The 24,933-nt window shown below is 43.8% G+C and overlaps 1 protein-coding gene across 1 annotated transcript in view; it reads left to right on the plus strand.

Moving 5' to 3' along the window:
• The first annotated feature begins 6,263 nt into the window (after positions 1-6,263).
• PDE8B (phosphodiesterase 8B) overlaps positions 6,264-24,933 on the plus strand; it is a 464,520-nt gene continuing 445,850 nt past the window's right edge. The window contains exon 1 of the mRNA XM_042781328.1: positions 6,264-6,602. Within this exon, the coding sequence (XP_042637262.1) occupies positions 6,264-6,602 (339 nt within the window). The remainder of the gene's footprint in view (positions 6,603-24,933) is intronic.

Raw genomic sequence — 24,933 nt, forward strand, 5'->3', positions numbered from 1 at the left:
CATTCAACAAATATTTGAGCACCTACTGTATCCCAAGCACCTACTGTATGCCAAGTATGTTTTAGAAGTTTGAGATACATCAGTTAATAAGAAACCAAAAAATTCCTGCCCTCATAGAGCCTATATTCTAGCAGGGGAAGAAAGACAATAAATATGATAACAAGTGAGTTAATTTTATAATAAGTTGGAAAGTGATAAGTGCTATTGAAAAAGAAAAGTAGAGCAATCAGGGACATTAGAAAGGAGTCCTGGTGGCTCAACAGTTAAGTGCTCGGCTGCTAACCTAAAGGTTGGCAGTTTGAACCCATCCAGTGGCCCTATAGAAGCAAGGTTTGTCTAGCTGCTCCTGTAAAGATTACAGGCAACAAAACCCTATGGGGCAGTTCTGCTCTGTGACATGGGGTTGCTATGAGTTGGAATCCATGTGAGGGCACACAACAACAAGGGGAATTAGGAGTGGCAGAGAGACAATAGAGGGATGTGGGTTGCAATTTTAAATGGACTGGGACAGACGTCATTGAGTAGGTGACATTTGAGCAGAAATTTAAAGGAAGAGAGGAAGTTAACCATGCAATTATCTAAGGAGCAGCACAACAGGCAGAGGAAACAGCTCTTGGCTAATAGTGTTAGGTGTGCTAGAGAAACAGCATGGAGGCCAGTGTGGCTGGCGCAGCGAGTGAAGGGGAGAGGGAAGGGAGAGGTCAGAGCAGGTTGGGCAGGGGCCAGATCACGTAGGCTCTTGAAAGGTCTTGGACTTTTATTCTAGTTCCCCAAAGGAGGCTGTGGGCAGGCTACTCTGGACTCACCTTCTTTGAAAGGGCAGATGCTGAATCCACCCTTGCTTGACCCATGAATCCAACTCCTGGGATGGGAGTAAGGAACTGTGCTGTTCTTGACAAATTCCTCAGGGTGGTTCTGATGTGCAGCCAGGTCTAGGACTACTCTTTCAGTTCAAAAATTCCACAGTTCTCAATTAAAAATAATGTAATAAAAGGAAACGAAACATTCATAGTATCCTGGAATGTCAGTAATTTTTAAGACTTCAGAGATTATCAAGGAAATTGAGGCCCAGAGGTTAAGTGCCTTGGCTGAGGTTATATAGCCATAAGAGGCAGAACTAGGTTTCAGATTCACCCTCCTAATTCTGAGTTCAGTGTACCTTGTGCTGTACCGGGCTGCCTAATAAACTGTATCATTTCACTTATCCAGTGGTTGGATTTCCAATAAGCTCCACTATTAGGAACGTAGTTTGAACCTAGAAGATCTGTAAGGTTGATTGGTTGATTAAATGCTTGGTTATCTAAAGATCAATCAGAAAACTACTATTGTTTTAACCTTTCTGATAAGAATCATTCAAAATGTTTTAATCACATTTTCTGCTTTGTTAGAGGAATTCCAGAAGAGTCACACCATTTTAAAATTGGAAGGGACTTCCAAAGATCTTGCCGTGTCTCTGGGTCATAAGTCTGATGTACCTATTTGGCATTAGTATAAAACATATAAGCTGTTCAGCTGACCCAGGACATATTTCAAGATTAGTTTTTCAACGAATTTTTTATTTAGTTTGCTTGCTTGTGATTTGTTTCTAGGTCATTGGCTGCAGCAAATTTTTTTTTTTTAAATAACATTGGTGTTTGTATGTATGTGTGTGTGTCTCTTATTCTGTAACTTGGGACTAAATTTCATCTGCAGTGTCTGAGCTTGTAGACTTTGCTGTCATCTTGGAATACCCTGAAGTAGTATCATAGGAAATGGTCCAGAAATCGCATCACACAAGCAAGAACTCAGGCCACAAAACCAGGCTGGAGAGCGAATTTCAGTAAAACCATTTCTCATCTACTTCCACACTTCTGCATCTGTTCCAGTGACCAGATCTGTGCCAGCAATGGGAGTACGTTACACATTCCCACTGAGAACACTTGGTGGAGATTATAGGGATATACTATTTTTTCCTTTCACTAAGCCAGAATTGGCAGTGGAAACTGTGTCTGAGAAAGGTATTGAAACTATTGGCTGCTTTGGAAATGGGAGGACAAATTTATACCTAGAGCATTCCTCCTTCTATCTCCTATTTCCATGGAGAAATCATATTCAGTGAAAGGCCCTGGTTCCAATACGAAGTGTTCAATTAGCGTACCAAAAGGGCCCTGTGATATTCAGTAGCTACCTTGAAGTTATCTACTCTCTCAAAGCTTAATCATTTTTAAAAATACAGAGTTCAACCTAAATTTGTTTCTGGGTGGTTTGTACCTTATGATTCAGCCCCTAATGTTCTCCACAAGAAGATTGGTTGTAATTTGTCTTCCCTTCCAAGCCTCAGAGAATGACTGATCATTTTTCTTCTCTGGGTGGTTTTCATCAGAGTAACCACATTCTTAGAGAAAACTCTGAAATAGTAGACATGTGGCATGAAAATTAGCACAGCTCTAAATTTCAAAATGTTAAGTTTGCCTTTGGAAGCTTCATGAAGGATAATGACTGAAATGGGTATATAAGAGAATCATAGATTCGCTGTTGTTGCTTGCCGTTGAGTCAATTCCGACTCATAACCCCCAAACGTGTGCAGAGCAGAACTGTGCTCCATGGTGTTTTCAAGGCTACGCCCTTTCAGAAGCAGATCACCAGGCCTGTCTTCCAAGGCACCTCTTAATGGGTTTAAATGTCAGCAGTCAGTCCAGTGCTTTCAGGCAGTAGTCCAGTGCTTAATGGTTTTCACCATCCAGATAAACATTAGGAATGATTAACTCCTGACTTTAACATTATATCAGAATGGAATGGAGACTAAACAAACAAACAAAAAGAAACCAAGCTCACTGACTCATAGCGACCCCCTTTGGGTTTCCAAGGCAGTAAATCTTTACAGAAGTAGATTGCCCAGACTTCCTTCCACACAGTGGCTCGTGGGTTTCAACCACCAGCCTTCTGGTTAGCAGCCAAATGCCTTAGGCACTACACCACCAGAGCTCCTTAATGGAGACTAGTGCTTTTGTAATTTAAACTCTGATGTTGTTTGCCCAGGTCCTGAGTGGTCTCTTGGAAGTAGAGCAGATGACAACTGTCAGGCTTAGGATAGGTAATGAATGAATGTCATCATATCTCAGCCTCGATCATTTAATGGGTGTTCCTGTAGTCACGGTTTGGGGCAAGGAAACAGGGCTCCTGGTAGCTTGGTAGGGAATTGTGGTGTAAGATATAATGTAAGGTCCCCCTTCGGGAAGCACTTCTTCCCCCAGTTGGTGGGAGTGCTGTCAACACAATGTGGCCTGCTCAGCTGTCAGTCTCATAAGGGGTTTGCCTTAGCTGAAGAGAGCCACCTTGTTCAACGTCATTGAGCTGGCCTGCATGTAATGACAGATCATGTAAGGTATAAAGGCCTGTCCTAGCAGGGAGCTCTGGTAGCATAGTGGCTAAGACACTTGACTGCTAACCAGAAGGCTGGCGGTTCAAACCCACCAGCCACTCCTCGGAAGGAAGGTTGGGCAATCCTACTTCCGTCCCAAAAAAAAACAAACTCACTTCCATCAAGTTAATTCGACTCATAGTGACTCCTCCTTGGGTTTCCAAGGCGATATCACTACCGAAGCAGAGTGCCAAATCTTCCTTCTGAGGAGTGGCTGGTGGGTTTGAACCATCAGCCTTCTGGTTATCAGTCAATGCCTTAGGCACTATGCCACCAGAGCTCCCATTGATTATAAGAGCACTTTCTAATAAATCTCCTACCTGCTAAGCACCATTTCAGAATCTACTTCTAGGGGTACCTAATCTGTGACAGAAATTTTATGAGCAATCTGCCTGTTCATTAGAAAATATAGTGTAGAATTTTTCTGGCATAACTGGAAATGGACTTTTTCATGTCATCAAAAGAGGGGTGGGGAGAGAGAGAAGTGGGAGTGCTGTATAAACTGAGAAACAAAGGTAGGAGAAAAAGGTTGGACTGTTCCTCTCTGTGAAGGTTAGAAGCAGTCATTTGAAGTTTTAATTTAATCACTCTAAGTAGTTAGAATAGGGAGAGAAAGGAGGGAAAGAATCCAAGAAATTATTTCAAATTGGATACTTCTTTGCATCATGACTCCTAGTGCTTTTGTCCTCACCCTTAAAAGTAGTTCTAGATAGAGTCCTTTCTTAGCCCATCTCTTTATCTCCCCTGTACCATTGTGGCAGCAGGCAGGAAATACTGAAGGAACCAGTGAATGAATGGGCAGTGGTGTAGCCCAGATTCGTATCAGGGGAAGGATAAAAATCAGCCTTGCTTCTGAAGGTAATCTTATTCTCCCTGTGTTAGCTTAGCCTCACTAAGGGAGGGTATTTTTGATTGTCCCAGGGCAGAGTGTGAGGAATTACAATTTACAGTGGAAGTTACAATGGAGTAGAAGTCAGGGTGAAAATTTAGTGACACCGATGACATCACTAGGGTTCGTGTCACCCAGTGCTGTAACTCATGGTGTCACACCCCCCCGTGGGCCTCCTCCCATACCAGACCATGTAGAATCCTTACTAATGTTTATTATCAATTTAAATCATAGAATACTATGTGATAAATATAGTTGTAAATTGCTTAAATATAGTATTTCTTAGATTATATGAATACTAACAAAATTGCTTTGTGAAATCTTTCGACATTGAATTACAACATTATTAGTTATAACATTATTAGTAACTGAGCAGAAGCCTTTAAATTTTTTTTCTCCCTTTCGTTTAATTACTACTCCATTGTTGAAGTTATTGTATAGGTTCCCAACTAAAACACCAAAAAGTTGACAAAATCAGCCACTATAAAAACCAGCAGCAACAAAAACAACAGCTTGTAGCATGCAGACAAAAACGCTGATGAAAGCTCTGATCATCTCTGCTCTGACCATCTCTGACCAGATTGCGTTAGAAGGCAATTAGCATGGAGTTTTAGCCTTATAGGTATATGGACACATGTAAATTGGGTTTATGAAAAATGCTTTTGTTGTTAGAACTAACTACAGGGATATGTTTATAAAGAACAAAAAATTTCTGCTGAAACACTGCACAAAAATTTTATTGACAGTCATTTTGGTGTCAACCTATCCCCAGCCCCCTAGTGACGCCATTGAGTGACACCTAGGAAGAAATGAAAACCCTGAAGAGAAAGCCAAGAACCACTTGAATAGCTAGCGTCTTTCTATTCTTTCCTCTGATTTTGGGATTATTTGAAGGGATCCTTCCCCTGCAAAGCGTCCCAACCCTTGGCATGAACGCGATGCTCCTCCAAATGACAGTAGACATAGAATTGTCTTCTAAAGGCTGGGTTGCCATCCAGCTCAGCCTTCAGAGTACATGTGAGGGCGGAGGGAGGAGGGAGAGGACTGTACTACGGAAGCGTGAGGTCTCTCCTTAACTCTGTGCTAGCAAATTAGATTGGTGGGCCTTGGCTGTGGGATTCCTTACTATTTCGGAAGGCGCGTCCGACCCGGTGTTCTGTTCAGGATACGTTAAAAGAAATGCTACAGGCTAATTGCAGTGCTGCAGATTAACACCCATGCTATACAGCCCTTCAGGGTCGGGCCAGGGGCGTGTGCGACTAGGGGAAGTGGGGCTGCGACACTGGAGGGCGGCCTGGGGAAGGGGTGCTGGGGGGCCGCGGCCTCCAGACAGCGGGGGAGGGGGAGAGGGCGCCAAGGCGTGGCGCCTGCTGCTGCGCAGAGGGGCCCCGGGTCTGTGGGCCGAGCCGAGCGGCGGGCACGCTCGGGGAGCGGCGGGCGGGGCTGACGGGCGCAGAGGGGCCGGAGCGGCGGCGGCTGCGGCTGCGAAGCAAGAGGCACCTGAGGAGGAAGAAGGGGAGGGAGGGAGACAGGCACCGACTGAAAGTAGGGAGGCAGGTGCAGGCAGGCAGCCAGGCGGTGCGCCCTCGCCCGGGCCGCGGGCGCAGGAGCCCGGCGAGGTCGAGTTGGGCGGCGGCGCGGACCGAGCTGAGGGAGGAGGGGAAGGCGGAGGCGCGGGGAGCGTGTTTGGGGCGCCGCGGCAGGGAGGGTGGCGGCCGCCGGTGCGCGCGAGGCGCTGGGTGTGCGCGCTTCCCCGCTCGGGGAGGAAGATGGCCCAGAAGGGAAAGTTGGGGTGACACGCGTGGCCCCCGGAGGCTTAGTTGGGGGCGCCGCGGTGAGCCCGACGGAGCGGCAGCCACACAGGCCGGAGGGCGCGCAGTTCGGGCGCCGCCGCCTCACTGCAGGTGGCACCGGGTTCGCTCAGTCCGGGCGGCCGGGGGCGCGGGCGGGCGCGCAGGGGAGCCCGGCCGAGGCATGGGCTGCGCCCCCAGCATCCACGTCTCGCAGAGCGGCGTGATCTATTGCCGGGACTCGGACGAGTCAAACTCGCCCCGCCAGACCACCGGCGTGTCGCAGGGCCCCACGGCGCCCCTACACGGCCTTTTCGTTCAGACCGACGCCGCCGACGCCATCCCCTCCAGCTGCGCGTCTGGACCCCCCGGGGCCGCCCGCGTCCGCAGGGCCCGAGCAGAGCTGGGCAGCGGCAGCAGCGCGGGTTCCGCAGCCCCCGCCGCGACCACCTGCAGGGGCCGGAGGCGCCACTGCTGCAGCAGTGCGGAGGCCGAGACCCAGACCAGCTACACCAGCGTCAAGGTAAATGCCGAAACCCCGCACAGGCTGGAGGGGGGCCGCCCGCCCCGTCCAGGCCGGCCTCACTTGGGTAGGGGGCTCTGGTAGAGTCGAGTAGCTAGCTGTACGCGGCTGGTTTGGGAAGGTTGTCACTAAGGAGGAGTTTACTTTTCATTTGTGAGGGTGGTTAGGGCCCAGAAAATGTGAGCAGTAAAAGACCCCTGGAGGGAGGCGGGGAGCCACCTAAGCTGATTCTAGGAGACCAGATGGAAAAGGGAGCGCAGTAGAAAGCAGCTGGGCTGGCCGATTTCTCATTGAGAGGAAGACGGCTGTGGTTGGGTTTATGCAGGAGAGGCGGGGGTGTGAATGAGATCGTTCTGTGGCGAGTCCGGTTGAATGAAATCAGAGCTCCGGGGCTGGATGTGCATGCCTTGTAGGTGACTGGTGCAGTACCGGTGCAAGAATCGGATAATGCCCTGTGTTCAGATTTTTAGCTGGGAAAACCAGCCAGGTTGGATGGCGTCTCAGCCACAGCAACTGAGCGTGGGGATTTGTGAATGAGTGAAGGTGTTTGCATGTGTTTTAAGGAGAGGTGTGGGAAGGGAATGGAGGGAGAGTATCAGAGTGGAACCTGTTGTCACTTTAGCTTTTCTCTGGGCTGGCTGGGTCCTAGACATAATTGACAGTCCTGGGCCATGAGTTTGAAGGACCAGCTGAGCTATACAGTGAGGTAGAGTGGTTGCCAGTGCAGTGCAGGTGTCTGAAGATGAAGATTATGCTCGTCTTTGACCTTTCACGGGAAGGAGATTTTGAGGAAATGGAAAAACAAATAACAAAGCACTCGCTAGTTACTTCTTAATGACAGAAGGAAAATGATTATTTTCACAGAGAACACAGTATGTTCTCAAAGTAGTAGCTGTTAAATCCAAGAGTGTTTTCATTGTGTAAATCTGGGCACTGGGCTTTTTTTTTTTCGGAATAGCAAACACAATAACAATGGCATATCCCATTGTACAGAGGAAAAAAAAAATGCATTTCCATGGCACTTAATGTTTGATAGAATCACTGATTTCACATAGTCAGTAGATTACTAGGAGCCATTGCATTGGTCCTTTGGCAAAGATACAGTTGTATGTACAATAACTGAGAAAGTTGTTCAACAATCGGCCTAGTGTGAGGAGGCTTCTGAATGAAGTCAGCGCTGATGGGGAGGGGTTGCAGCAGTGTAGTTAAAGGATGGCTGACATCAGTCTTAAAGACCAAAAACTTCTTATAATGAACTTAAAATTTTTAAACAGCATCTGATTTTGCAACATGAAGCCTGCCTGATGTTTACTTGTAGTTGTGGTGGTTCTCTGGTAATCATCATCATTATTATAATAAATTACAATAATAAATAATGGGAGCTCTGGTAGTGTAGTGCCTAAGGCGTTTGATTGCTAACTGGAAGACTGGCAGTTCAAACCCACCAACCACTCCTTGGAGGGACGGTTGGGCAATCTACTTGCCTAGTGATACCTCAGAAACCCAAGGAGGGGTCGTTATGAATCGGATCCCACTCGAAGGCAGTGAGTTTGGTTTTGGTTTTGATAGCCTAACAAGAACCCCAGTTTAATACCTGGCAACTCTAACTACTGCATGTTTGTCCAAAGAAAGAAAGAATAATGAACGAGCCTATTCTCTATGTTTTAATACTTTCCTCAAGAGTGCCTAAGGCATTTGACTGTTAACCAGAAGGCTAGTGGTTCAAACCCACCAGCCACTCCTCAGGAAGATAGGGCAATCTACTTCCGTGGTGATATCACCTTGGAAACCTAAGGAAGGGTCGCTATGAGTCTGATCTGAATGGACGGCCTTGAGTTTTCAAGAGGCTACTTAGAAACCAAATAGAATTAAAACTAGAGGGAAAATGAGTCCCAGTTATTAGCCAGCTAGTATAAACTTTGTATAAATCTTTTTGCTACTTGGATTAAGTGTTAAAAGACTTGATCTGGGTAGGAATTTAACTTGCTTTGTTTTATCCACAAGGTTCCCAAATAAGAACTTAATTCATTCCAACTCATTACTGTCATGTTATGTGCTGTTGAACCTGACTCATAGTGACCCCTCCTTGGGTTTCCGAGGCAGTATCACTATGGAAGTAGATTGCCTCATCTTCCTTCCGAGGAGTGGCTGGTTGGGTTTGAACCCCCAGCCTTCTGGTTAGCAGTCAAATGCCTTAGGCACTACACTACCAGAGCTCCTAGGTATGTTGAAAAGAAAACTGTTGCATCAGTGTTTTAACATTAGTTTGCATTGGGTAGATCTCAGAAACTATATTTGAAATTAAATTTGAGGCTTTTTGTTGTTGTTACGTGCTGTCGAGCGGACACCCCCCCCCCCATAGTGATTCCTCCTTGGGTTTCCGAGGCAGTATTGCTACAGAAGTAGATTGCCCAACCCTCCTTCCCAGGAGTGGCTAGTGGGTTTGAACCGCCAGCCTTTTGGTTAGCAGTCAAGTGCCTTAGGCACTATGCTACCATACTATTTACACAAATCGTACAGAATTATTGGCACAGAATTTCTCCTTTTAGGACCTGTGACTCAGTGTCATATTATCATTTTCAATCTTAAAATTCAAATATTTATCCTTTCATGGATGAGAGAGTTCTATAAAAACTTCACTTTCATTTCTTTTCAGAGTGAGAATTTTACTACCTTAAGATTTTTGAAATAGTTGGTAGCCATCCACCTCCCACTCCCATTTCCAAAATACTCAGGTGTAGAAGCAAAGTCTTTGCCAAGGATCCTGCTTACAGTGGTGGTGGGTTGTAATTGTTTGTTTTTCCTCTTTGAATGTCAATTATAAACTGTATTCTCATTATCCACTTGGTGTCTGATGTCTGGTGTTCACAAGAGTGCAAAAAAATGTGTGCTTGATCTCTCTTTTTTCTAGCACTAATTCACCTTACTAAGTATCTAGAATGATGAAGCATTATGATGTCAAACATGATGTCAACAGGAACCTTCCTGAATACTTAATTTGCAGAAAAAAAATGATAAATATTAATAATTCATATGCAGTACAGTGATATCATGGGTTTCCATTTCTGGTAAGAAGTTTAGATTTGTCTCCCATTTGCTGTAAAAATGCAGCTTCCTAGCAATTTGTCTCCCTCTTGCTTGCCTTTTTATAAATAGTACTCCAACAAGAAAATCTTGCAGAATGCTCACTCCTGATACTGTGCCAGTTTTGTAATTCCTGTTCAGAAACCCTCAGAGGAGATGATTGAACTTCTCCCTGGGAAGAATCAAGGATTCTTGCAAGTCTTCTTTTCTTGTACCAGCTGTGGATGCTTGGAAGGCATCGAGGACTAGGGAGCTAGGCAGACAGTTGTACAGAAGAGTCTTTGTTGATAATATTGTCAACTTGTGGTTACTCCTGTGTAGGTTCAGGCACAAGAGGTTGTTACAGTGATTTTATAGTGATAGGAAGCATCACCAATTTACCCTTCCCCCTCCACTCATTGTGCTCATTTATTCACTCAGCCCGTATTTATGGCAGACATAGTGTTTGGAAGGCAAAGCATAATGGAGAGAGAGTACATATCTTGCAAAAGCATGTGCCTAAACCAATGATAAATGACTTCTACATTATCTGTACCATGCTTTCCAGAATCAGTGAGGATAATCCAGAGTTGACTGTGTAAAGGGAAAATAAGTTGATATTTTTCTGACCTAATGGTAAATTATTAATGAGATTTTATTTGGCAGAGGAGTAGAGCTATTTCAGAAAAAGTCATTTTTGTTTGTTATCTAAATTGGTTCTTCTCAAATTATAGTGCATCAGAATCATCTGGAGGGCTTGTTAAGCTTGCTCTGCCCCACCTCTGGCATCTCTAATTCAGTAGGTCTTGCATGGGCCCTGAGAATTTAGATTTCTAACAAGCTACCAGGAGATACTGGTACTCTTGATCTGGGATCACACTTTGAGAACCACTGCTTTATCTGAATTAAATGACTTGTCTGTTAACCAGCTGAAATAGGTGGGACTGCTGCTAGCATTGCATAGTTTTGAAGTACTAATCATACTTCTAAAGAAGCTCTGTTGGGGCAATGGTTAAGCACTTGACTGCTAACTGAAAAGGTGGTGGTTTCAGCCTACCAGTGGCTCTGCTGGGGAAAAGACCTGGTGATCTGCCCCTCTGAAAATGATAGCTTAGGAAACCTATGGGTGGTTCTACTCCATTGTATAGGGTCACTGTGAGTCAGAAGCAACTTGACTGCACAAAACAACAATCATACCTCTGCCTCCATCTTAGTTCTCCTTTTCTATGGGAAACCTGCCATCTCCATTCATGAAATCAAGCTTAGCCTCCAAGGTTGACTGGCAGTCGCTGGAGAGTGTTTGAGTGGGGATAGTGCAGACTTTAGTTTCTTGAGGCCCAATTTCCTCTCAGTATACTCTTGGGTTCCCAGGTCCTAATGTCTTCATTTGCCATCACAATCCCTCTGCCCTGGTGGGGCCATGCCCTGCATGATGGGATATCGCAGGGCAAGGGAGGAGGTTACTATGAGCTGGACATGACATGATGCAAGCACACATTCAGTTCTCAGTTCTTGGAGTTCTTTTTAGTCCTTTTCATAAGTTTTTTTTTTTTTTTTTTTAATTGGAGCATAGTGTTTAGTAAGCCCCAGTGAGTCCTGCATGTAGATGTAATAAAGCCCAGATTTACCTCCTGCTGCTGCACATTTCGTCACAATTTAGTCTTTCCTCTTTCTTCTGACACATTAATTATAGCCAATGAGAAATTTTCCTAATATTACTGCTTACCTCAGCAGTTACACTAATTTAATTTTATACTAATTCTCCCATTTTACCTTGTTAAAGAAGTCCTCAAATCAAAAAGTAATGTAGTGCAAGGAATGGGTGACCCAGCCAGGGCTTGGGCAGCAACAGGACACGGCGTACTGGTGACCACAGGGCACATCCTGCAGGAGCTAAAGCCAGGAATTCAAAGGAAGGAGGTGTGAGGCCCATAGGCCCAGTTAGGGAGACAGTTAGAGAGTCAGGAAAACCAGAAAATTTAGGGAGAAGCAGGTGAGTACTTTGGGGTCAGGAAGGCAAGTGAAATATAGAATTCAGGTGTTCTGCAAAGGCAGCAGCTATTGCACTAGATTGACAATTCTGACTGGGAAACAGAAGGTGTTTACTTTCTGTTTTGTTTTGGGGGTCTTTGCTGCATTTGAAGAGCTCAAGTGACCAGATCATAAGCCTGCAAGTAAGCCCTACACCTTGATGAGGCAGGACCAACCAAAAAAGCCTTCCTCACACCCTGATCAAACAGCATTTGGAAACAGATTGCACATTCAAAAGGGTATTTATATCCTTTGCCATCAACTCCATTCTGACTCCTGGAAGCCCCATGTGAACTCTTCATAGGGCTTTCATAGCTGTGACCTTTGAGAAGCAGGTCACCAGGCCTTTTCTTCTGAAGTGCCTCTGAGTGGGTTCAAACCGCCAGCCTTTTGGTTAGTAGCCTGACACTTAACTGTTTGTGCCACCCGGGGACCTTTCAAAAGAAAAGGGTATAAACCAAACTCACTGCCACTGAGTCAATTCCAACTCATAGAAACCCCTCCTTGGGTTTCCAAAGTGGTAAATCTTTAGAGAAGTAGATTACCCAGTCTTCCTTCTGTGGAGTAGCTGGTTGGCTTGAACCACCAACCTTCTGGTTAGCAGTCAAATGCCTTAGACATTACGCCACCAGATCACCTTTCAAAAGGGTATTAAAAAAACAAAACAAAACAAAAACTCAATGCCATCGAGTCGGATCCAACTCATAGCAACCCCTCCTTTGGTTTCTGAGACTGTATCACTATGAAACTAGGTTGCCCAATCTTCTTTCCAAGAAGTGGCTGGTGGGTTTGAATTGCCAACCTTCTGGTTAGAAGTCAAATGCCTTAGGCACTACGCCACCAGAGCATAGTTTACCATAATGTAATGAAGGGACTGTTTTCAAATGTGGATTGAAGGTGAACCAACAAGGGATGGTGAAGCACCTCAGGACTGAAAGGAGAGGGAGCTGTTACCAATCTGTTGTTGTTGTTGTTATGTGCCGTCGAGTTGGACCTGACTCATAGGACCCCTCCTTGGGTTTCTGAGGCAGTATCACTACAGAAGTGGATTCCCCCATCTTCCTTCTGAGGAATGGCTGGTGGGTCTAGAAAAGGCAAAAGGAAGGAGTGGTCATAGGAACCTGAGCAGCCCATGGAACAGGGCAGCCCCCAGAAGCTGTGGCCGTAATGAGGGATGCAGTGACTGTGGCCCATCGCCTGGCAGGGAGGGAGCCAAGAAAGTAAATACCTCCATGCCATTCTTCTCCCTTTCTTCCATCTCCTGCCAGCCCTCTCCTTTGGTCAAATTCCAATGAGTGAGGTATTCCAGAGCACAGAGCAGGATGGAGAGTGAACCTAGAGGGGCAAATGGAGAATATTCCCCACATACCCCAAAGAGCTCGCTGTAACAAATGTGCAAGATGCTCAACATCACTAGTGACGCCACAGTATAGACAAGCTCAAATTGAAGTGGGCAGTTTTGATGCTTGTTTAAAATAATGGCATTTTTAATGGTCATTTAATTTATTGTTAACAATTTCATATTTGGCCTAATGATGGCTAATAATATTAAAATATGTCCAATTATCTTGTTTGGAGACTTCTAAGTTATTGCTGTAAAGATGTCTTCATCTTTGGTTCATATTCCATCCTGATTCTATTCACATGTGCTGCTGCTGCTTTTTTTTTTTAGTAACTTTTTATTGTGGTTTGGGTGGAAGTTTACAGAGCAAGTTGATTTTCCATCAACAATTCATACATGTTTTGTAATACTGATTACAATCCCTGTAAAGTAACAGCGCTCTTCCTACTTCTTCCCTATGTTCACCATTTCCCTTTGTCCTTCTTTCCTATCCCTTCCTGCCTCCTGAGCTTTATCCCTGTGCAAATGATGCCCTTTTGATCTCATTTGCGTGATTGTTCTAAGGAGTGCATATGTGCCTGATGTTACTGTTCCTGTTACAAGCTTGTCTATTGTTTGGCTGAAAGGTGAACTACTGGGGTGAGTTCAATTTCAGGCTTGAAGGTGTGTCTAAGCGTTATAGTCTTGGAGGTTCCACCAGTCTCTATCAGACCAGTAAGCCTGGTCTTTTTTATGATTCTGAGTTTTGTTGCACATTTTTCTCCCACTCTGTTCAGGATCTCCTATTGGGATCCCTTTCAGAGTAGTCAGCAGTGGTAGCTGTGCACCATTTGCTCTCAGGGTTGTGGATGTTGAGGTTCATGTGTTCCATCAGTCTTTTGAACTAATTGTTTTCTTCCAGCTTTTCCTTCACTCTGCTTTGCTTTGGATGAGGAGAGTTGCACCTTAGATAGCCACTCATGAGCTTTTAAGATCCCAGTTGCTACTCATCAAAGTAGGATGTAGAACATTGTCTTTGTGGACAATGTTATGTCAGTTGACCTTGATGTCCCCTGAGGCTATGATCCTGAGCCCCCAGGCCCAGTGACTCATTCCACCAAGGTGTTTGGTTATGGCCAGGAAATTTTCATAACTTTGCCCCTTGTATGCTCTACTGTATTCATGGATATGTTTACAGGATATAGAAATACACATGTAGAAATATCCTCTGTCCAACACCAAAATGCAAACTCACTGCCATTGAGTTGGTCCCGACTCATAGTGACCCCTCCTTGGGTTTCTGAGGTGGTATCTCTATGGAAGTAGATTGCCTGATCTTCCTTCCCAGGAGTGGCTAGTGGGTTTGAACCACCAGCCTTCTGGTAAGCAGTCAAATGCCTTAGGCACTATGCCACCAGAGCTCCTCTGTCAAACCTGTATATATTCATTGGAGTTTATTTTCAAAGGCATGTGTTATCTTTTTCTTACAATAGAAGTCTTGGTAGCTATTATTTTTTAATAGGAAATACTGCCTTTTAATAAGTTAAAGTGTATCTTAGTTTGGATTTAGCCCCTTCTCTGTTTTCTCTCTTTGACAAATAAAAGCCAGATTTTATTTAGATTCTGATATTTTATTCTTTTACCATCAACTTCTTTTACCTCCCCTGTTCTGCCTCCTCAGGAACAATCCAAAGAAAAGTAGTTTCTGAAATGGAATTATCCTACTATGCTGAAAATTTACTTTAAGAAGCTTGTTTGCTATGTAATCAAAGTCAGGAGACTTTTAGATAAAGCATCAGTGAAAGGAAGAATATTTTGTAGTTGTCGTTTGTTTCCCACAATTCAAATTTTCATACATAGTTTTTACATTTTGCAGGAAGGTAAATAAATATATTACCTATTATTTGAATGCCTGCAATTTGCTGAGTACTTTACACACATTGTTTCATCTAATCTGCCTCAAAACACTGAGCTACATATTATGATTCTCGTTTTACAAATGAGGAAACCGAGGTAGCAAGAAGTTGGGTAAATTGCCCAAAATGAGGGCTGAAATTTGAATTCACGACTGTCTGAATCCAGTGTTCACATTGTTAACCACTGAGCCCTGTTGCCTTTCACCAACTGATTCCAGCCCTTAGGTGTGCGTGGGACTCACAAGCCTTAAGGCCAAAGGGTGGAATGTGAGAGTTATTTACAGATAAATGGAGGGATGGTGGAGGCAGAGGGCCTACAGGGTGAGGATTTTCCTCTTCCATGTCACTGTCACTCTTCCTATGTAGCTTGAACTGGAGGGTTGTTTTGAGATGAGTGGCTAATGTGAAATATATGCAAATTGGGGAAGCTTTGCCAAACTATGTTGTCAATTCTTTCACTGAACACAGTGCTTGGTGCTTTGTAAGTGCTGTACAGATATTGGCTGCTAATAGTCTTGTGGTTGCTATTACTATGTTGGCAATTAAAATAAGATTTGGTTAGTTAGATTTAGTTATTTTTAAAACATGTCCAAACCAAAACCAAACTCACTGCCGTCGAGTTGTTGTGTGACTCATAGCGACCCCTCTTTGGGTTTCTGAGGTGGTATCACTACGGAAGTAATTGCCCAGTCTTCCTTCCAAAGAGTGGCTGGTGGGTTTGAACCACCAGTTTTCTGGTTAGCAGTCAAGTGCCTTAGGCACTATGCCACCAGAGCTCCTTTAAAACATGTAGTTTTCTATGATTGGGAAATGTATGCCATACTTTTATGTAGATTGCTTTGGCCTATGTAGGCGTGATAGTTAAGTTGTGTGCCAAGTTGGCTGGGCCTGGTTTTGAGTGGCTGGGCAGCTGGATATAGTAGTTATTGCCCATGATGAGACTGGTAATCAACTCCATGGTGGAATCTATTGGAGCAGCCCAGTAGCTTCCTTAGGGATGTGGTCTGCTTCCAGCATTTAAGAAGCTTTGAGGAAGGTCTTGAGCTTTTTGGCATGCTTGGACCCTGCGTGTAGCTGAGTCCTCATTCAGCAGCCTGCCATATTGTCTGCCTTTCTTGGGATTGTTCCTGGACTTTAACCAGTGGCTTGCTGTGTTGTTTGATAATCTTGGGACTGTGCCATTTTACTTGTTGATCTTGGGTTGTCAGCCTCAGCAGCCAGCAGCTGTCTATGTTAAGAGAAGCCTTCACAAATACTGGAGTCCTGGATAGAGTGGGAAGAAAAATGTGGGACAAAATTCAAAAACACAAAAATGACCAGAATTACTGGTTGAATAGAGACTGGTGGAACACCCAAGACTATGGCCCCGGGTTACCCTTCGGGCTTAGAAATGGACTCACTTCCATGGATTGTTTTTCAGTCCAGTAGTAGAAAGGCCTGCATGCAGAACATCTACTACAGGGCAACACACCCACCTACTCTAGGGAGATGCACCCCTTAGATCAATCAGCTGTGAGACCCCAGAGGGGCAGCATGCACACAGAAGGAAAGCTGGACAGACAGGAATGCACAGATAAGAAGGGCACAAGGAGGGGGTAATCACAGAGAGTGGGGGAGGGGAGTTTCTTATGGCTGGGGATGGTAATCAGGCCATGAAATCAAATGTGCATGAACTGTTGAATGTAAATCAAATTTGCTTTGTAAATTTGCACCCAAAGCACAATTAAAAAAGAAAAGAAAAGAAAAGCCTCCAGCTCCAGTGGGTTGGGAGCAAGAGGCAGAGCTGAAGCTCAGGGTCAAGGGGCTTTCACCCAGAGCCTAGAACTGGCACTTTGAAAGTGGACTTCTAGTCTCCTAAACTGTAAGAGAATAAATCCCTGTTTGTGTCAAAACCATCCATTTGTGGTATTTTCTCTTAGAGAAGCACTAGAAGACCAAAACAGTAGGCTACTAGCAGGATTTCTATAGAGATATGTGATCCTGAAGCCTTGAAAATCACTTGCCACAGAGCTGGGCTTTGTCAACTTCAATTTGATTTCTATATCCAATGACACTATAGAGTCTTGTCTGTTAAAGGCCTGAGTTGAAGATTTGGGTTCCATGAGGCCTTGGTGTTATCTTGAGGTGGTCCCATGTGGAATTCTTTTTTGATGTAAATCTGTAACTGAAGCCTTGGTTTATAATTGGCCTTAAAAGAATTTTCCATGTGTTCTTTTGGTTTTTATATTGACATCATTTCAGATGCTGTCAGCTATGATACACTGTAAATCTAAAGCCTGTTTTGAGTGATTCACTAAATGCACTTCCCTGTGTGAGTCACTGAGAGAAGGCCTGAATTTTGGAAATTATTATAGAAACACTCATGAGACACTTTTTAGCGACTTATCACACAAGAATGGATGTATGTGTCTATGCCATTTTCTGACATCAGAACTACAAATGATGTTAAACTTCCAAAACTGGAAGGGTGCTCTGGTGGCACAGTGGTTAAAGAATTTGTCTGTTAATCAAGAAGCTGGTAGTTCAAACCCACTAGCCACTCTGTGGGAGGAAGATGAGACAGTCTGCTTCATTAAAGATTTACAGCCTTGGAAACTCTATGGTGGGGCAGTTCTCTGTTCTATAGCATCCCTATGAATTGGAATTGACTCGATGGCAGGTTTTTTTTTTTTGCTAGAACTGGAAAGTGATGATTGTTAAGTCTAGAGGAGGTAGGTCTTTTTGGTCCACTCCAAGCCTTCCTGCTGGGGGAGCTTCAAGCAAGAGTGTTAGTCAAATGGAGAGAAAAGTAATCATACTTTTATACTATTCGAAGGCAAATAATGACCCAACAGCCTGTGTATCATATGGGACTTATCTTCATTTTACAGCTTAAAACACTGCCCTGGCCAAGAAACAAGGTGACCTGACGAAAGCAAAAGCCGTTCTACCAGTTGTTGTTTGAGATGGCTCAATAACATTTTGAGCTGAGCCTTGTTGTTGTTGTTGTTGTTGTTATTTGCCATCGAGCCCCAACTCATAGCGACCCCTCCTTGGGTTTCTGAGGCAGTATCACTACGGAAGTAGGATTGCCCAACCTTCCTTCCGAGGAGCTGAGCCTTAGTTGGAACTAAATGTCTTTTTTCCACCATCGAATGCAGACGCTGGCTACCATATTAGCACTACTGCTGCAGCAAGAACCTGCATCTCAGCCTATATTCCTTGAGTCTCAAGTGCTAGTGCAGATAAGGGTCCTCGTCAGGCTCACATTAGGTGCTGACCTATTAGGGGTTTTGGGGGAGATTTGGTGTCCCAATCCTACACTATATCTTTTTCTCCTTCAGAGCTCCCTCAAGAGGGAGTGATGCCCAAAGGAATGATGGCCATTTAAAGATGGAACAGAGCAAAGCATCAACCTTGTCAATGGCTAGGCAAGCACCTGGTTGCCACTTACCTTTCTTCTGGGTGCATATGTGTGCACACGTGGACACAAATACACACACCTGCTCTGGAAAGTGTTGCTGGAACAGAAGGCTTAGGCTAGCAAATTTGCATGAGACTTCCTGCTCTCTTCCCCCAAAATCTATGAGGCTGAGTCTGTAAAGCCAATTCCAGGACCCCATCACCTAACAGACCCTCCTGCCCCTATTGTCAGATGTTCTGCCTCTCTACTCAGTCTCACAGGGAACCCATAGTGAGTTTTCAGAAGCCTATCACCTTTCCCCACAGTAATCTGGTGTACTAGGGCCATGCAGCCTCAGGACTAGCTGATTCTGGCCACAGAGCCTTCATCCCTTTGGGAGGAACTGGTGAGGAGGAAGTGTGGTCAGCTTATTCTGATTTCCCTCAGGGCAGTACAGGGAGGAGTGCTGTGACACATTCCACCCTCCCCTTTGTTAGATTTTCTAAAAGGGAAAAGAAGGTGGGGCAAAAGGTAGAACCTTACCTGTGTATCAAATGGGAGCATTTTTGAACCCTGAAAAACAACCAGGAAGTTCTTTGGATTACTGTCAGACAACCCGCACTTTTATTTGCAAATTGTATGGGAAGTGTACTTTTTAAGGTCCCCAGTTGGTAATGGGAAAGGATTTTCTTATAGAAACAATATTAATCATGGCATTTAGATTTCTAGGTTAGCTCAAAAAGGATTTAACCCATTTATATAGCTGGATTATATTTCCATTTTGGAAACACCATTGCTGTAAGAGAATTAGAACTAGTTATTTCTTTTGTATGCATATCCTTTGAGAGAAAACCAAAAATCAAACCCACTGCTGTGGAGGGGATTCTAACTCATAGATTTCCAAAGCTGTAAATTCTTTATGGAAGCAAACTGCCTCATCTTTCTCCTACAGAGCAACTATGGGTTCAAACCACCTACCTTTTAGTTAGCAGCCCGGTGCTTTAACCACAGTGCCACCACAACTCCTGTGCTTTGGGAGAAGCTAGTTTAATTAGAGAGTGATGAAGGAGATGAGGAAAGAACTTATCCTTTGGAAGTTGTTATCACAGGGAGTCCCTGGATGATACAAACAGTTAACTTGTTGGACTGCTATCCAGAAAGTTGGAGGTTTGAGTCTACCAGAGGTGCCTCACAAGAAAGGCCTGGTGATCTTCCTCTGAAAAATCGGACATTGGTAACCCTGTGGAACACAGTTCTCTGATACACGTGGGGTGGCCATGAGCCATGGTCAAATCTATGTTGTTGTTGTTGTTGTTGTTATGTGCCGTCGAGTCGGACCCAACTCATAGTGACACCTCTGTGGGTTTCCAAGGCCGTATCACTATGGAAGTAGATTGCCCAACCTTCCTTCCGAGGAGTGGCTGGTGGGTTTGAACCTCCAGCCTTCTGGTTAGCAGTCAAGTGCCTTAGGCAGTATGCTACCAGAGCTCCCTGTCAAGTGTATGGCAACTGGTAATTACTATTTACCCAGGGCTTTGAACTGATTCATGCCAGCCCACCCTCTGCTGAGAATTTACATTTCTACCCCAGATATGCTAATAAGAATCTACATTTTAATAAGATCCGCCCCCCCCCCCGCCTTTGATTCTGTGATTCTTCTGTATGAGAATCAGACTGGGATGAACCTATTCAAAGTCCTGTAGTTATCATAATGATCCTTGGTAGAGGCAGTGCCCAGGTTATAAATATCTGATAATAAGGCTATTTCTTGCCCTTCAATGTTATGTAAATTTGCCCTCACTTAGAAACCACTGAACAAAACCACTGCCATTGAGTCAATTACAACTTATAGCAACCCTCATAGGGTTTATGGAAGCAAACCGCTTCATCTTTCTCCTGCAGACTTTTTGGTTGCCAGCCCGACACTTTAACCACAGCACTACCAGAGCTCCTGAACCAACTCCTACTCATAACAAATTCTTCATCACAGTCACTTCTGCTTGCCGCATCCAAAAACCAAACACTGTCGTGTCGGTTCCGAGTCATAGCGACCCCTCCTTGGGTTTCCCAGGCGGTATCTCTACAAAAGTAGATTGCCCAACCTTCCGAGGAGTGGCTGGTGGGGGTGAACCACCAGCCTTCTGGTTAGCAGTCAGTGCCTTAGGCACTACTCCTTTTAGTGTCTTTTCTTGCACTGAAGTAAGGCTAAATGAGAACTGTATGCACCTGTTCCAATTTACCTAGAAATTCTTAAAGACACACTCAGGGATGGATCTTGTTTGTATCCTGGGGACTGCCTATATTCTGAAGAGGTGAGGTTCTCAGGTGGTGTTATTACCTACATGGCCAAGGAGGAAGCTGAGGTGCAGGGAATTGAAGTGGCTTGACCAAGATGGCACAGCTCAGAGTAGTTCTACAAAACCATCTTCTTTTCATTGCGCTCTTTCATCTACAGAGGCACACTAGAGGTGTATCTAGTTTCTTTGAGGCACTTATTTTATGTTTCATCTACAGATGTTTCAGTATGTGTCTTTTACCTTTAAGAACTTAAATCCTCAAAGCCACTTCACACCTAAAAATTTAATGATCCCTTAGTATTGGTACTTAATACATTTTCCCAATTCTTATAAATTATTTTTTTTAACAGTTTGCCTGTATCTAAATAATGTCCGGTTCTTGGAGCTGAATGATGTCTCTTAAATCTATTTTAATCTATAGGGCCTCTCCCTCAGTCTCTTTTTACCTGCTTGAACTTTGTTAAAGAAACTGGTTTGATTGTGTTGTCGATTTTCCCCATTCAGCATTTTACTTACTGCATTCTTGTGGTGAATCAAACACATTTCCCTGCCTGTTGTGACTACAAGAAACTAGTAGGTATAAAGATTTAATCAGATCACACTCAATTTTTGGTCAGGCTGTGAGGGGGCAAGGCTACGTACATCTTAGACGATATTTGTGCTGTCACGTCAGAAAGTGTGCATTATGTGGTTGTCTTTTTTTTTTGTGATGTTAATTGTTACTAATGGTCATTGCTTAGACCCATTAGTCAATAACAAACAAAAAAACAACCCATTACTATGTGGTCAATTCCAACTTACAACTACCTATAGGACAGAGTAGAACTGCCCCATAGGGTTTCCAAGGCTTTAAATCTTTATGGAAACAGACAGCAGACTGCCACATCTTTCTCTCATACAGTGGCTAGGGTTTGAACTACTGACCTTTAAGTTGGTAGCCAAGTGCTTAACTAACCAGGGCTCCTCCATTAGTCAATAAAAACCAAAAAAACAAACTCACTGCCATCGACTCATAGCAACCCCTCCTTGGGTTTCCGAGGCAGTATCACTACAGAAGTAAATTGCCCAGTCTGCCTTCCAAGGAGTGGCTGGTAGGTTTGAACTGCCAGCCTTCTGGTTAGCAGTCAAATGCCTTAGGCACTATGCCACAAAAACTCCTCCATTAGTCAATAAAAAACATCAACAACAACAACAAAATTCGCTGCTGTTGAGTTGAATCCAACTCATAGTGACCCCTCCTTGGGTTTCTGAGGCATTATCACTATGGAAGTAGATTGCCCAACCTTCCTTCTGAGGAGTGGCTGTTGGATTTGAACCGCCAACCTTCTGGTTAGCAGTCAGATGCCTTAGGCACTACGCTACCAGAGCTCCTCCATTAGTCAATAGGTGTTATAAAATAGTGACATTTTATTTCTGTCATTGTTCTTTACTGATTAGCTATAGAGTCTTCAAGAAAGAGAAACTTCTGTGCACCAACTAATTGGTTACCCTGGGCCACAGTTTATATAGGAAAGCCAGATTAAATGCTTGACTCTTTCCCGTTATTAACTAGTTTTCAGAATAATGATTTGATTCCCAAGAATCCAGCAAAAGTGAACAGGAGTATTATGTTTATCTGCTTAGTATCATTAAGAGTCATTAAGCTCTGGTAGCGTAGTGCCTAAGGCACTTGACTGCTAACCAGAAGGCTGGTGGTTCAAACCCACCAGCCATTCCTGGAAAGGAAGATGGGGCAATCTACTTTTGTAGTGATACTGCCTCAGAAACCCAAGGAGGGGTCACTATGGGTTGGGTCCAACTCAACGGTACACAACAACAACAATGTGGGTTTACACACATCTTACATGTGTTCATTTATAGTTATTATACTTACTGGTGCTCAAATTGCCCACTTTTGGTTAGAATAAATATATAGTTTATTCAAGTTGGTGAGGCCCTTTTCTTGAAGAACTATTTTCAGCTAAGTTCATTAAATCATGTCCTTATTTTAAAGCATTCTTTCTAGATGCAGACCTGAGCACCCTGAGAATAGAGACACATCTTGTCTGCCCACCTGGACGTCCACGGTCATACCAAGGGCTCAAATATCATGTATCTTTTGAGAAGAGACATTTTGCAAGGCCCTTTTGTAGGTCCTTTCCTATAATTTGTGTGGCTTTTGCCAAAAAAGGCAACCTGGTGTAATGGAAAGATACTTGTCTAGGCTTGAATGCAAGCTCTGCCATACACAGGACTGAGGTTGGAGCATAAGGTGGGGGTAAGAATGTACCACTGAAAGGACTGGTGCAAGTATAACAAACGTACAGTGCCGGTAAACATTATGGAGATATCTCTATATCTATATCTGCCAAGTTAACAAAGCTACTGTAACACAAATACCACAGGAGATTTTTTTTTTAATTAATTATTTTATTTTATTTATTTATATTTTTGCAGTGTTCCCTCTCTTCTCCTCTCCTCCCACCCCTGGTAATCAACAAAGAAAGTTTCCTTCCATATTTAAACCTTTGTTTGACTTTTTATGATAATGAACTAATAGAATATCTGGCCTTCTATGATTGACTTATTTCACTCAGTATAATGTCCTCCAACTTCATCCACATTATGCAGTGTTTTGTAGACTCTACATTATACTTTAGAGTTGCATTGTATTCCGTTGTGTGTATGTACCATAGTTTGGTTATCCATTCACAAGTGAGTGGTTTCAGAGAACAAAAATTTATTTCCTCACAGTTCTGGAGGCGAAAAGTCCAAATCAGGGTCCCATTCATGTCAGTTCTTTCCTTCTTGGTAGCCCTGGGCATTCTTTGGCTCCTTGGCTTATAAATGATCTTCACATGGGATCTGTCTTCCCCCCTTTGTGTCTCTGTCTCTTCTACTCTTTTATAACTCGAAGTGATTAGATCAGAACCCCCCCCCCACTTGGGTATGGCCTAATTAACATAACAGAAAACTATTTCCAAATAGGAACATATTTATAGGTATACAAAACTAAACCAAACCCACTGTCATTGAGTCAATTTTGATTCATAGTGACCCTACAGGTCAGAGTAGAACTGCCCCCACAGAGTTTGTAAGGCTGTAAATCTTTACAGAAGCAGACTACCATATCTTTCTGCGGAGCAGCTGGTAGGTTCAGATTGCCAACGTTTTCGGTTCACAGACAAGTGCTTTCACCTCTGCACTACCAGGGCTCTCTATTTACAATTATAGGGGCCAGGGTTTCAAGATGTATTTTGGGGGAGCACAATTTAATATATATATTTAGAGAGAGAGATTATTTAGATATTTTTATATTTATATATATTTATGTATTTCTTGGAATCCCTAGGTGGTGCGTGTAGTTCATGCACTTTGCTGTAACCAGGTTTGGGTCTACCCAGAGGTCCTTTGGAAGAAGGACTGGTATTCTACTTCTGAAAACGTAGCCATTGGAAACCCTTTGGGACACAGCTCTACTGTGATGCACATGGGGTCATCATGAGCCAGAGCTGACTGAATGAAAAGAGGTTGTATGTATTTCCTGCCCTATACTCAGCACTACTGTAGGTGTTTGGAATACAAAAATGAATAAAATAAAACATAGTCCTGCCCTTCAGGAGCTTTCATTTTTTTGGTGCCTGGTATTGTTGCCATCTTTAGTGGGAAGGCAGGATATTGGTTGGGTCTTGGCTAGATGGCAAGATTTAGTGTTTGGGCATTGGGTTCTTCAAAGTGAAGCACTCCTGCTGGGGGAGCATGGAGAACTGAGAGCCTGAAGGATAAGTCAGTCAAAACCTGTAGAGGAAAAAGCAAGGATCAGACAACTGTGTGATCTTGGATAACGTCAAGCCATAGGGCCAGAGGCAGACTTTCCAAACCTGGCATTCAAAGATGGCAGACACAGGTAAGATCCACGAAAATAGACTGAGAGTAACCTTAAAGTCTGGTGCAGTTGATTGATGGGACTACCCTTGAGTGTGTGGTTCACAGACTGCCAGGTACGGCTTGGGTTGGCTCAAAGCTCTAGAATAGCATTGTCCAATAGCAATGTAATGTGAATCACAGCTGTAGCCCACATGGGTAGTTCTCAATCTTCTACTCCACTGCCATCAGCTTGATTCCGACTCATAGCATCCCCCATTGGGTTTCCAAAGCTGTAAATTGCCTCATCTTCCTTCCATGGAGCAGCTGGTGGGTTTGAACCACTGACTTTCTGGTTGCAGCTAAATGTCTTACCCACTATGCCACCAGAATTCCTTTAATCTTCTATTCACTACATTAAAAAAAGTGAAAAGAAACAGGTTAAATTGATTTTATTATTTTATTTAACAGATATATT

Source organism: Orycteropus afer, unplaced genomic scaffold (genome assembly GCF_000298275.1).
Source record: "Orycteropus afer afer isolate SDZICR_OR568_19922 unplaced genomic scaffold, OryAfe1.0 scaffold00107, whole genome shotgun sequence".
Classification (NCBI taxonomy): Eukaryota; Metazoa; Chordata; class Mammalia; order Tubulidentata; family Orycteropodidae; genus Orycteropus; species Orycteropus afer.